We start from the raw sequence: 14,740 nt of genomic DNA, 5'->3' as shown, positions 1-14,740 counted from the left end.
ATGTTTTACCCTCAGATTTTACATTTTCACATAGGGCAATGGGTAAAAATGGTGCAGAAATGTGTCACGCAATTTCTTCTAAAAGTGGCAATACCCCATATGTGGCTGTATCGTACCGCTCAGCCATACGGCGAGATCTGGGGGGGACGGAGTGCTATTTGACAATTGGAGAACAAATTATTGTAGAATAGGCATTTGGATTTGGGAGCACAAAATTTTCTGAATTTCTTTTGGGGGGGCAAGGGCCATTTCGCTTTTCCAGAGCCTTTCTGCTACCAGTAACTTGGAAGTCCCTTATATTTTTAACAGATGACGGACCTGAGTGGTGACTAGCTTTTTTTGAGGACTGAGTTGAAGCTTTTATTGGGAACATTTTACGTAACATTTATCCGGCGCTCTAGGCTGAGCACTTACATCGGGGTTTCCATCTAAATTTCCAAGTGATGTAATTCAGATGAAAACCCTGCGGGATCCATTCACTGTAATGAGCAGAGTTACTCTGGACTCCGTCTGGCCTCTGTTTAGCGGTGTCCTTTTTTTCAGAAGTGCACAAAACTGTGGCCAACCGCACTTTTATGCACGCCTAAAACAAATGACACCGTGGGATCACAGGCCAGACGGCATCCACAGTGGCCTATATCTGCCTCATTACAGGGAATCTTCCGTCATGGGTTCCGGTTGAATCACATATTTCAGAGATTTACACGGAAACTCTGGTGTAAGTGCTCAGCGCAGGATAAATGTGAGCAGAGTCTTACTGCGATCTTTGGGAGACATAATAAACAAAATCAGTAGCAGGTGAAGAATTGGTTTTATTTATTTTTTACGCCGTTCCTAGTGTGATATAACTGATTAGATTACTTTATTCTTCGGGTCGGTGCGATTACAGAGATACCAGATTTATATCGGGTTTTTATGACTGACAGCTGTCAGACACTAAAAGACGCTTTTTTTTTGCAAAATCTAGTTTTTGCATCACCATATTTTGAGAGCTATAATTTTTCCATATTTCAGCCGACAGAGTCATGTGTGGCTTGTTTTTTGCGGGACGAGGTGACATTTTTATTGGTACCATTTTTGGGTACGTGACATTTTTTGATCGCTTTCTATTCCGTTTTTTGGGAGGTAAAATTAACAAACACAAACAATTCAGGAATTGTTTTTTTTATGCCGTTCCGCGTGTGGTAAAAGTGATCAGGCAGCGTTATTCTTCGGGTCAGTACGTTTACAGCGATACTACACTTAATGTATTTTTTTTTATGTTTTGCCGCTTTTACACAATAAAACAATTTTATAGAAAAAAATATTTTTTTTGCATTGCTTTATTCTGAGCGCTATAACTTTTTTATTTTTCGGCTGATGGAGCTGTATGGCGGCTTTTTTTTTGCGGAACAAGATGACGTTTTCAGCGGTACCATTTTTATTTCTATTTTGTTTTTTGATCGCATTTTTTTCCACTTTTTGTTTGGCGATATGATGAAAAAGCATATTTTTTTGCTCCGTTTATTTTTATTACGGTGTGCACAGAAGGAGTTAATTAGTGTGACAGTTTTATAGCTCGGGTTGTTTCGGACACGGCGATACCAAATATGTGTACTTTTTTTGGTTTTATAAAAATATACCGATTTATTGGTTTAATATTTTATTTATTTATTTTTATTTCGTGATTTTTTTTTAACAGTTTAAAAACTTTTTATTTTACTTTTTTTTTACATTTTTACTTAGTCCCTGTATGGGACATTAATTTTTATTTTTCTGATCACTGATCTCATGTAATATAATAGACATGTATTACATTACATGAGATCTTCGCTGACTGTTTCACAGTCAGTCTCCTGCCTGGCTTCAGCTGCAGGCTGAGCCAGGCAGGACACCATATATGGCAGATCTGGAGGCGGTCATGTGACCTCCAGCTGCCATAGCAACCCCAGGTCCTGGAAGCTATCAGGGGTCGTCGGAGAGGTAAGTAAGACAACCCCCTCTCCTCCTTCTATCTTCTATATGCCGCGATCACTATAGATCGCGGCATATAGAACATAGCAAAGGGTTAACATCACTGGGACCTCATCCAATCAGGTCCCGATGATGTCCCCTGTCAGAGCTAACGCTCTGCACCGGAATCGCAGCGTTTGCAGGACCCTGGGGGTCCTGAGCGCTGCGAGACCACCCACCGTTTTTAAACGTCGGCGCTGCACAGAGCCCAGCAAGCGCCGACGTTTATCTACAGTGGGCGGTCGGGAACCAGTTAAATTGAAATTTTTTTCATCATTTTTCATATAGCTATATAAAAGAAGCCCTCCTCCCATCAAAGTTTTTATCCTCTTAATAGATTGCATTATTCATATTATATAGCACTGTGTACTTACAATTGCTCATTTTGCCTTTCTACCTGGCTAATTCTTCTGTTTTCCATTAGGTCTATGACATTATGTGATTAAAAACTGACTAGCTGAATCCTTCTAAGCTCTATGTAGAAACAGGAGGTCAATTTTCACTGCATTAGTCATGAGTCACTGCAAAAGTCCCTGGTAGGGGAGGAGGGAGCAGCTGGTTCAGAGGTTGAAGGGGGAATGATAAATGCAGGGACAAGAGACTTCCTGTTTCTACATAGAGTACATAGAGCAAAGAGAAGAATTAGTTGGGTAGAAGGACAAAATGAGCAAATGTAAGTACACAGTGCTATAGAATATGATGACTACAATAAATAAAGAGGAGAAAAACTGTGATGGGCAAAGTGCTTCTTTAACCCCTTAAGCCCCGCGGGTGGTTTGCACGTTAATGACCGGGCCAATTTTTACAATTCTGACCACTGTCACTTTATGAGGTAATTACTCTCGAACGCTTCAACGGATCCCCCTGATTCTGAGATTGTTTTTTCGTGACATATTGTACTTCATGATTGTGGAAAAATTTCTTCGATATCACTTGCGTTTATTTGTGAAAAAAACGGAAATTTGGCGAAAATTTTGAAAATTTTGCAATTTTCAAAATTTGAATTTTTAAGCCCTGAAATCAGAGCGATATGTCACACAAAAGAGTTAATAAATAACATTTCCCACATGTCTACTTTACATCAGCACAATTTTGGAACCAAAATTTTTTTTTGTTAGGGAGCTATAAGGGTTAAAAGTTGACCAGCGATTTCTCATTTTTCCAACAAAATTTACAAAACCATTTTTTTAGGGACCACATCACATTTGAAGTCACTTTGAGAGGTCTTTATGACAGAAAATACCCAAAAGTGACACCATTCTAAAAACTGCACCCCTCAAGGTGCTCAAAACCACATTCAAGAACTTTATTAACCCTTCAGGTGCTTCACAGGAATTTTTTGAATGTGGAAGAAAAAAATGAACATTTAACTTTTTTCACAAAAATGTTAATTTAGACCCAATTTTTTTTATTTTCACAGGGGTAACAAGAAAAAATGGACCCCAAAATTTGATGTGCAATTTCCCCTGGGCACGCAGATACCCAATATTTGGGGAAAAAATACTGTTTGGGCGCACGGCAGGGCTCGGAAGGGAAGGAGCGCTATTTGACTTTTTGATTGTAAAATTTGCTTGAATAATTAGCGGACGCCATGTTGTGTTTGGAGAGCCCATGTGTGCCCAAACTTTGGAGCTCCCCCACAAGTGACCCCATTTTGGAAACTAGACCCCCCAAGGCACCTTTCTAGATGCATAGTGAGCACTTGGAACCCCCAGGTGCTTCACAAATTGATTCGTAACAATGAAAAAGTGAAAAAAAAAACACTTTTTCATTTTTATGAATCAATTTGTGAAGCACCTGAGTGTTCCAAGTGCTCACAATGCATCTAGATAGGTGCCTTGGGGGGTCTAGTTTCCAAAATGGGGTCACTTGTGGGGGAGCTCCAATGTTTGGGCACACAGCGGCTCTCCAAACGCAACATGGTGTCGCTAACAATTTGAGCCGATTTTCCGTTAAATTTGTTAGAGGACACCATGTTGCATTTAGAGAGTCCCTGTGTGCCCAAACATTGGAGCTCCCCCACAAGTGACCCCATTTTGGAAACTAGACCCCCCAAGGCACCTATCTAGATGCATAGTGAGCACTTGGAACCCCCAGGTGCTTCACAAATTGATTCGTAACAATGAAAAAGTGAAAAAAAAAACACTTTTTCATTTGTATGAATCAATTTGTGAAGCACCTGAGGGTTCCAAGTGCTCACTATGCATCTAGATAGGTGCCTTGGGGGGTCTAGTTTCCAAAATGAGGTCACTTGTGGGGGAGCTCCAATATTTGGGCACACAGCGGCTCTCTAAATGCAACATGGTGTCCGCTAACAAATTTAACGCAAAATTGGCTCAAATTGTTAGCGACACCATGTTGCGTTTGGAGAGCTGCTGTGTGCCCAAACATTGGAGCTCCCCCACAAGTGACCCCATTTTGGAAACTAGACCCCCCAAGGCACCTATCTAGATGCATAGTGAGCACTTGGAACCCCCAGGTGCTTCACAAATTGATTCGTAACAATGAAAAAGTGAAAAAAAAAACACTTTTTCATTTTTATGAATCAATTTGTGAAGCACCTGGGGGTTCCAACTGCTCACTATGCATCTAGATAGGTGCCTTGGGGGGTCTAGTTTCCAAAATGGGGTCACTTGTGGGAGAGCTCCAATGTTTGGGCACACAGGGACTCTCTAAATGCAACATGGTATCCGCTAACAAATTGAATGGAAAATCGGCTCAAATTGTTAGCGGACACCACATTGCGTTTGGAGAGCTTCTCTGTGCCCAAACTTTGGAGCTCCCCCACAAGTGACCCCATTTTGGAAACTAGACCCCCCAAGGCACCTTTCTAGATGCATAGTGAGCACTTGGAACCCCCAGGTGCTTCACAAATTGATTCGTAATAATGAAAAAGTGAAAAAAAAAAACACTTTTTCATTTTTACGAATTAATTTGTGAAGCACCTAGGGGTTCCAAGTGCTCACTATGCATCTAGATAGGTGCCTTGGGGGGTCTAGTTTCCAAAATGGGGTCACTTGTGGAGGAGCTCCAATGTTTGGGCACACAGGGACTCTCCAAATGCAACATGATATCCGCTAACAATTTGAGCCGACAATTTGTTAGCGGATATCATGTTGCATTTGGAGAGTCCCTGTGTGCCCAAACATTGGAGCTCCCCCACAAGTGACCCCATTTTGGAAACTAGACCCCCCAAGGCACCTATCTAGATTCATAGTGAGCACTTGGAACCCCAGGTTCTTCACAAATTGATTCATAAAAATGAAAAAGTGTTTTTTTTTTCACTTTTTCATTTTTACGAATCAATTTGTGAAGCACCTGGGGGTTCCAAGTGCTCACTATGCATCTAGAAAGGTGCCTTGGGGGGTCTAGTTTCCAAAATGGGGTCACTTGTGGGGGAGCTCCAAAGTTTGGGCACAGAGGGGCTCTCCAAACGCAATGTGGTGTCCGCTAACAATTTGAGCCGATTTTCCATTCAATTTGTTAGCGGATACCATGTTGCATTTAGAGAGTCCCTGTGTGCCCAAACATTGGAGCTCCCCCACAAGTGACCCCATTTTGGAAACTAGACCCCCCAAGGCACCTATCTAGATTCATAGTGAGCACTTGGAACCCCAGGTGCTTCACAAATTGATTCATAAAAATGAAAAAGTGCTTTATTTTCACTTTTTCATTTTTACGAATCAATTTGTGAAGCACCTGGGGGTTCTAAGTGCTCACTATGCATCTAGATAGGTGCCTTGGGGGGTCTAGTTTCCAAAATGGGGTCACTTGTGGGGGAGCTCCAATGTTTGGACACACAGGGGCTCTCCAAACGCAACATGGCGTCCGCTAACAATTTGAGCCGATTTTCCATTCAATTTGTTAGCGGACACCATGTCGCGTTTGGAGAGCCCGTGATGTGCCTAAACAGTGGAGCTCCCCCACAAGTGTCCCCATTTTGGAAACTATACCCCTCAAAGATTTTATTAAGGTGTATAGTGAACATTTTGAACCCAGAGGTACGGCACATTATTTGTTTACATTAGGTCATCATATTGAATAAGTTTTCATTATTCTTGAGCGCAAGTGCTCGCTACTTGAGTTTGCATCGGGTACTCAGGTATGCACCATGTACAGCGTGTGCTCGAGTGACATGCTCGAGTCCCTGCTCCGCATGTTTCACGGTTATTAGACACCCAAAAAAAAACATGCGGGGATCGCTCGTGCATGGCAGGCAATCCCTATAAAGTTTTTTGGCCGCGAAGCATATGGGGCAGAGACTCGAGCATGTCACTCAAATACCCACGATACTAAATGCATACCAGAGCACCCGATGCAAACTCAAGTAGCGAGCACTTGCTCTCAACACTAGTCGCCATATCGTCATCTTTTTTTCTTACTTTTGAAAAAAATCCCAACCCCAGCCCTAACCCTAGCACAACCCTAGCCCCAGCACAACCCTAGCCCCAGCACAACCCTAGCCCCAGCACAGCCCTAGCCCCAAACCCAGCCCTAACCCTAGCCCAATCCTAACTCAAGAGTTTATTTTTGACGCCGTTCCTTGTGCGGTATAAGTGATTAGACGACTTTATTCTTCGGGTCGGTGTGATTACAGCAATGCCAGAATCATATGGGGTTTTTATGACTGACAGCTGTCACACACTAAAAGACGCATTTTTTGTAAAATCTAGTTTTTGCATCGCCATATTTTGAGAGCTATAATTTTTCCAGATTTTGGCAGACAGTCATGTGACGGCTCGTTTTTTGCGGGATGACTTGACGTTGTTATTGGTGCCATTTTCAGGCACGTGACATTTTTTGATCGCTTTCTATTCCGATTTTTGGGAGGCAGAATAAACAAAAACCAACAATTCAGGAATTGTTTTTTTTTTTTTTTTTTTTATTCTGTTCCGCGTGTGGTAAAATTGATGAGGCAGCTTTACTCTTCGGGTCAGTACGTTTACAGCGGTACCACATTTGTATTATTTTTCTATGTTTTGGCGCTTATACACAATAAAAGCTATTTTATAGAAAAAAATATTTTTTAGTATCGCTTTATTCTGAGAGCTATAACTTTTTTATTTTTCAGCTGATGGAGCTCTATGGCGGCTTGTTTTTTGCGGGACGAGATGACGTTTTCAGCGGTATCATTTTTATTTATATTTGTCTTTTTGATCGCGTGTTATTCCACTTTTTGTTTGGCGGTATGGTGATAAAGCATTGTTTTTTGCTTGTTTTTTTTTTTTTTTTTTTTTACCGTGTTCACTGAAGGGGTTAACTAGTGGGACAGTTTTATAGGTCAGGTTGTTCCGGACGCGGCGATACCAAATATGTGTACTTTTATTGTTTTTTTTAAATTTTTTTTATAATAATATTTATTGATGGGTACATTATATTTTTATTTTTGGTGTATTATTTTTTTTATTTTTTTATAATATTTTTGCACATTTTTTTTTTTTTTTTTTCCCACTTTCACACAGTTTATACACTTTATTACTTTGTCCCACTCTGGGACTTTCACTTTTTTTTTCTGATCGCCTGCATGGCACAGGAATGGAGCACCATCCCTATGCCATGCAAGCTGTCAGAAATGCACAGTGTGAAGATTGCTTGGAGATGCACTGCGCATGTCCAAGCAATCTTCCTGCTCTCTGGTGACCCGGATGTTGTCATGACGACATCGGGTCGTCATGGCAACACCCGGGAAGCCTTTGCAGACTGCGCTGGAAGCCGGAAGAGGAGGTGAGTATCGCCGATCACCTCCCCTTGCCCCCGCAATGCCGCGATCGACTTCGATCGACTTCGATCGCAGCATCGCGGGGGTTAATGTGCTGGGAGCGGTGCGTGACCGCTCCCTGCACATAGTACCGGGTGTCAGCTGTGACAATCAGCTGACACCCGGCGGCGATCGCGCCCGCACAGCCTGTGTGCGGGCGCGATCGCGATGACGTACTAATACGGGTCTGGCTCTTAAGTCCCAGGGCACAGACGCGTATTAGTACGTCAGATGTTATTAAGGGGTTAAAAAAATATATATTTTTTTTAATTTCTTATCAGCATTATCTGAGCATGTCTAATCTAGGCAAAGTTTATTGTGATGGGAGGGGGAGCAGGAGGTCTGTAACGCCAAGTTAGGGTGGGTTTACACTAGCCAACCCAGCCATTAGAAGACCGCTGATCGGCTACATGTCAGATGGTTATTTGACAGCCCTTTACACTTCCATGTGCACAGAACGGTCTGCAGCCTTTAACAATGATGACACTCTGCTCTCCCCTACATCTGCTGGCAGTACTCTCTTGGTATGTCACCCAGATTTCCCTGTGCTGTGGTCTTCCCTAGCTCTGCCTCTCACATTCACTTGGTGTATTCTTCAACTACCCAGTGCTCTAACCCCACTTTTATTTATGACCTCCTTGTTTATTCTGCCATGAACATCCAGCATCTGGCTCAGCCTCAATCAGCTGATCAAGATGAGCACAGACCACTCCCCTCTGCTTCACACCTGAATGCATTCTGTACCAAATGTATTGTGAGTTACTTGTCTGCATAGACTTTAGTCTGCGTCCATCGCCTTAAGTGTAGAAATATGAATTATACCAGAATTGAACCAGAAGGGAACTGAAGGTAACTGGATACTTGGACACTGTAAACAATGTTTCAGTTTGATTTCACTCTCACCCCCTTAATTCTTCACTTTTTACAACTACCCCCTTAATACACTTAGTAAGGAACTGGTCATCTCTCCCTCCATTCTCCCCATCCATCTCACCTCCTTCTCAAAACTATACCTCAACATACAATCCTGTGTCTCCAAACACAGACAGCCATCTCATACCCTCTCTTGCTCCCACCTGTTAACACTTTCCTTGCTCCTCCTCACAGCTGGCAATATCTCTCCAAATCCTGGCCTTTCTCACCACATCCCCACGATCTATCACAAACTCTCGCAACCCTTCTAACCTTATACACATCTGGCCAGCCCCCGCTTCTCCAGTCCCACTTACAGGAGCTCTATGGAACGCTTGCTCCATCTGCAACAAACTTTCCTACATCCATGATCTCTTTATTACTAATAAACTTTCCTTCCTCTGCATCAATGAACCTGGCTCACCCCCTCTGACACAACCTCTCCAGCTGCACTTTCGTATGGTGGATTCCATCTTTCTTACACACCCCACCACATTGGAAAGCATGGTGGAGTTGGCTTTCTCCTGTCAGATAACTGCTCCTTCACCCCAATTCCACTGCCACCCTCCGTTGCCCTCCCTTCTTTGGAGGTGCACTGTGCGCGCATCTACTCCCCCTCCAACTGGCTGTTATTTACCGCCAGGACCAGCCACCACCTTCTTTGACCACTTCACTAGCCTTTCTGCTGACATCCCCACTATCATCATGGGTGACTTCAACATCCCCATTGACACTTCCCTCTCAGCTGTCTCTAAGCTTCTATTCCTCACTTCCTCCTTCGGCCTCACTCAATGGTCTTCCGTAGCCATTCACAAAGATCGCCACACTCTGGGCCTCATCTTCACCCGCCTCTGTTGCCTATCAAACCTCTCTAACTCACCTCTCCCTCTTTCTGACCACAACCTACTTACATTCTCTTCCCTCTCCTCTCCAAGGCCACAATCCGCACTCCAGAAACTTGCACACCCTCGCAGAAATCTTAAACACCTTGATCTACACTCACTCTCTGAATCCCTCCTCCCTCTTACAGACATTAGTAGCTTACACAATGCAGATGCTGCTGGAGCTTTATACAACACCACAACAGCCGCAGCTCTCAATTCGGTCGACCCTCTCACACATACCAAAGCTCGCACAATCACTCCAATGAGCACTTCATTGCATTCAAACAGTCCCTCACGACCTTCAAGTCCACACTCACTGCAGCAAAACAAACATACTTCTCATCTCTCATATCCTCCCTGTCCCACCACCGTAAACAGCTATTCAACACTTTGAATTCTTTCCTCCGTCCCCCAGTGCCTCCTCCCTCTCCTCTCATCTCAGCCGAAGACTTTGCCTCATTCTTCAAACAGAAGATTGACAACATCAGACAAAGCTTTTGCCCAAAGTCCCCACAGCCCCTCCTCATATCTACTCAATCCTCCTCCTCCAAAACCAGCTTCTCCACCATTACGGAAGATCAACTTTCCGCTTTACTCTCCAAATCACACCTCACCACCTCTGAACTTGACCTAATTCCGTCCCACCTCATCCCCAACCTTACCACAGTCTTCATCCCAACCTTAACCCACCTTTTCAACCTGTCACTAACAGCTGGGGTCTTCCCCTCATGCTTCAAACATGCCTCGATCACACCCATCCTCAAAAAGCCCTCCCTTGACCCATCCTCTGTGGACATCTATCACTCCATATCACTTCTCCCCTATGCCTCAAAACTAATGGAACAACATGTCCATTTTTAACTGTCCTCCCAACTCTCCTCCTGCTCCCTCTTTGACTGCTTACAATCTGGCTTCCGACCACACCATTCCACTGAAACCGCCCTGACTAAAATCAACTACTACCTACTAACCGCCAAATCGAAGCGGCACTGCTCTGTCCTCCTCCTCCTGGACCTGTCATCTGCCTTCAAAAGTGGACCATTCCCTCTTACTACAGGTTCTCTTATCTCTCGGCATCACAGATTTGGCTCTATCTTGGATCTCCTCATACCTAACAGACAGGATATTCAGTGTCTCCCACTCACACACCACCTCCTCACCTCAGCCCCTATCTGTCGGTGTCCCCCAAGGTTCAGTCCTAGGGCCCCTGCTCTTCTCCATCTGCACCTTCGGCCTGGGACAGCTCATAGAGTCTCGCGGTTTTCAGTATCACCTCTATGCTGATGACACACAGATCTACCTCTCTGGACCCGACATCACCTCCCTGCTAACCAGAATCCCACAATGTCTGTCCGCTATTTCATCCTGCTAGATTCCTAAAACTTAACATGGATAAAACAGAATTCATCATCTTTTCACCACCTCACTCAACCCCCCCCATCTGACCTATCTATCAAAGTCAATGGCTGCCCACTCTCCCCAGTCCCTCAAGCTCGCAGCCTTGGGGTAACCATGGACTCTGATCTCTCCTTCACCACATATCCAAGCCCTTTCCACTTCCTCCTGACTCCAACTCAAAAATATCTCCCGGATCCGAACATTTCTCAACCACGAATCTGCAAAAACACTAGTGCATGCCCTCACCATCTCCCGCCTCGACTACTGCAACCTCCTGCTCTGTAGTCTCCGTTCTAACACTCTTGCACCCCTCCAATCTATCCTAAACTCTGCTGCCCGACTAATTCACCTGTCCCTCTGCTATTCCCTGGCCTCTCCTTTCTGTCAATCGCTTTACTGGCTCCCCATTACCAAGAGACTCCAGTTAAAAAACCCTAACCTTGGCATACAAAGCCATCCACAACCTGTCTCCTCCATACATCTGTGACCTAGTCTCCCGGTACTTACCTGCACGCAACCTCCGATCCTCACAAGATCTCCTTCTCTACTCCCCTCTTATCTCCTCTTCGCACAATCGCATACAAGATTTCTCCCATGCATCCCCCCCTTCTCTGGAACTCTCTACCCCAACATATCAGACTCTCTCGCCTACCATGGAAACCTTCAAAAGGAACCTGAAGACCTACCTCTTCCGACAAGCCTACAACCTGCAGTAACCCTCGCTCCACCATACCGCTGCATGACCAGCTCTAACCTCACCTACTGTAACCTCACCCATCCCATGTAGATTGTGAGCCCTCGCGAGGAGGGTCCTCTCTCCTCCTGTACCAGTCGCTGACTCGTATTGTTCAAGATTATTGTAATTGTTTTTGCTATGTATACCCCTTTTTCACATGTAAAGCGCAATGTAATAAATGGCGCTATAATAATAATACCTTCCCTTTAAATGTCTCACTTTTAGGATATGCACCATTTCCACACTTTTTGTGCTATTGAAGATGCTCCTCCATATGCTTTGCATACAGCTAATCTTGTGCCGATAGGTGAGAGAAGCTGAGACAAAGCTAAGTGCGGGGAGTGTGGAAACAGCAGGGTCCTACGGGCACGAGCACATGGGAACATTAACTGTCGTCTTAGGCCACGCCCCACTATCAGTATTTAGTCAGTATTTTTTCTCAGGAGTGGGTGATAAATGCAGAATTGGTGACTTGTTTCTATTATACCTTTTCTCTGTTCCTCAACTGGTTTTGGCTCCCACTCCTGAGAAAAAATACTGACCGAATACTGATAGTGGGGCCGTGGCCTTAGCCACATTGTTTTTGAAGCAGAAGATACTTCAGGAAAACACCAGAAGTGTCTTCCTTGGCAGCCCCTGTGACTGCTTAGCCGCCGGCTTCTTTTTTCCATCTTATAAATAACATAGTGGTGGCTTCCAAGTCGTAAGAATAGTCAGGTCACTTCTTTTAGTCACGTCTCAGCTTTCAAAGCCTCAACCAGATAAAAGAAGTTACAAAAGGCGAAACATATGCACAGCAAGTCGTTCTGACATTGTGGTGTATAAGTTCATTCTTTTTGGCGTTTTTTCAGCACTTTTTCAGGCAGGTTCTAGGCAGATTCCACCTGAAAAAGACAGTGTGCACATCCCCCAACAGTGAATACCGTACATTGTACACTGTTAGGGTTCCACATCAGACCCTGACAAATCCTACGTGTCCCGGATAACCCCTTTAAGGTCCATACTGTCGATTTTGCTATGGATCAGACGGCAACCCATGCATCAATAAGGGGAAATCCACAACAATTCGGTCATCAATGTGCAACAGAACTGATGTGCTGGGGACTTACCAGTCTGTGAAATCTCACCCACTTCAATAATCCACTGTGGAATCTCAGGTGAAGACCACATGGAATTGGCCACCATTTCACAGGATGTTCCCATCTGCAGCACAGCTGGCTACACTCTATTGTTCCCTGTTATCTGCCATATCAGACTGACTGTAAATCACTAACAACCTGCCCGCAGGATCCTCATCAGGAACAGCGGCAGAGCCCCCCTCACTGATGCCTCAGCAGGGCACATTGTGTATTGACGCCATTGCCCATTCATTCAGTCACTGATTGCAAGGGATGCAGCCTGCCTGAGCCGTACAGTACCGGATACAGCAAGCCCATGCATGTACCTGTACAATGCCCACCGCTATGAGCACTCTGTATGGCACAGGAGCTCCGTGTGCAGTCTCCAGGGTCCAGGCATAACAGCAACCATGGGCCGGAAGTGACGTCATTGCCAGGCGTTAAACAAGTAACACGTTTTACTGCTTAAACTGTAACTAACTGATGTGTTAAACGTTACGGAGGGAATTTCTTACTCAGAGTCTCATTATTTGGTTTCTTATAAGCACTTTGTAGTGTTTTTACAATCTTGCCCTTAATAAAAATGTCTCTCACTGGACTACGTTCTACGTCATCACGTCAGCGCCAGTTCTACGCGCCAGTGTGCACGAGGAAGTGGTCGTTACGGCAAGGAGTGCGGCGCAGCCAGGTAAGGCTTTGTTGCTAGGCCTCGCATTGTATTGCTGTGTGTTAGGGGGGTTCTCCATAACCCCCTCATGGTCTGACATGCCTTACTTCATGGGTCCTATCACTAGTGTGACCGGCAGAACCCTATGGGTGAAAGCTGCGGCCCACCCTCACCAATTCGCGTTACCTATGCTGATGATGACCACACGGCTTTAACCCTTTACAGGGTGTCCGTCCACATCGCCATCTGTGGTGTTGGCTATTTCTGCCAATAAAAGATCCAGCTGTCAGTGTGTAAATTGATAAAGCAGTGTAGAGTTTAATTCTAAGAAGGCATCGCAGTGCATACCAAGTGTGGGTCTGACTGGGGCATGGGGAACAGAAAAGGGCGTATAGAGAGCCCAAACGGTTGGCGCATTCTAACACTTGGGCATGTTACAGTGTCCCATCCCTTCATTGTGCGCTAAACACCACCCGATATCCTGATTCTTCAGGTCATTATGATTATGACCATAGCAATCTTGCAGAGTTTGGGCTTTTATTTGGCAGTCTCCTATGAAGGATAGCCAGTAGGTAATGGAGTACCAAGATGGAGGCCCCCAGCTGCCATGGCAACCCATCAGCACACCACTGTGGGCAATGGGCATCCAACTGGAAGATTGCCCCTAAAGGCTGCTGTCAGGGACTGGGCATTTTAGTGGTTAAACATTTGCAGTCTTAGTGGAAGTGACTCAGCCCTCTGACCTAATAGTACATCATGGAGCACAGAGGGGTTTTCTTTAATTTTACAAAACTTGGCAGCACTGTAACATAACCATTACTTCTCAGTTGGATATCTCTAAGGCTTTTTGTGCGTTTTGACACTGTTTTTGCTGTGTCAAAAATGCAGCCTCTTACTGCTCCAGCAAAGTGGAGGGGATTTATAGAGATCTCTTGCTCTCTGTGCTTCTTGTTTACTCACCGTAAACTGGACCTGCGGAGCATTTTTCCAATCCGCAGCATGTAAATTTCTCTTGCGGTACGCAGAGTTTACCCATAGACTTGAATTAGATGCGGACATTCCGAAGGTAAAGACGCACGTGTCTTTCTTGCGTTTCCATAGTGAAAACGCATAAAAATGCATGTAATCCGTGTTAATGTATGTCAATAAAGTTTTGTCAAAGCAAAAAAAACCAGGAAGTATCAAACTAGCAGCTGTAGTTACAGCATAACACGCCAAACAGACAAAAACAGCGATAAAAAGAAAAGCTCTCGAAAGCAAAGAAAAAACACAAGT

The 14,740-nt window shown here is 44.5% G+C and overlaps 2 protein-coding genes across 4 annotated transcripts in view; one reads left to right on the top strand and one right to left on the bottom strand.

The window, feature by feature from the left end:
• Nucleotides 1-13,233, bottom strand: part of ARMC6 (armadillo repeat containing 6) — a 44,125-nt gene extending 30,892 nt beyond the window's left edge. Inside the window, exon 1 of the mRNA XM_073651569.1 lies at nt 13,125-13,233. Coding sequence (XP_073507670.1) covers nt 13,125-13,229 — 105 coding nt within the window. The 5' untranslated portion in view covers nt 13,230-13,233. The remainder of the gene's footprint in view (nt 1-13,124) is intronic.
• A 166-nt stretch (nt 13,234-13,399) lies between these two features.
• The window catches only part of SUGP2 (SURP and G-patch domain containing 2), a 31,070-nt gene continuing 29,729 nt past the window's right edge, over nt 13,400-14,740 (top strand). For all 3 annotated transcript variants that reach the window (XM_073661030.1, XM_073661031.1, XM_073661025.1), the window contains exon 1: nt 13,400-13,486. The gene's annotated coding sequence lies outside the window, so the exon portion shown is untranslated. The remainder of the gene's footprint in view (nt 13,487-14,740) is intronic.

This window comes from Phyllobates terribilis, unplaced genomic scaffold (assembly GCF_046119375.1).
Source record: "Phyllobates terribilis strain yellow unplaced genomic scaffold, ASM4611937v1 Scaffold_1__5_contigs__length_1240528914, whole genome shotgun sequence".
NCBI lineage: Eukaryota > Metazoa > Chordata > Amphibia > Anura > Dendrobatidae > Phyllobates > Phyllobates terribilis.
The sequence above is the reverse complement of the archived record's forward strand: the minus strand, read 5'-3'. Positions and strand labels throughout refer to the sequence as shown.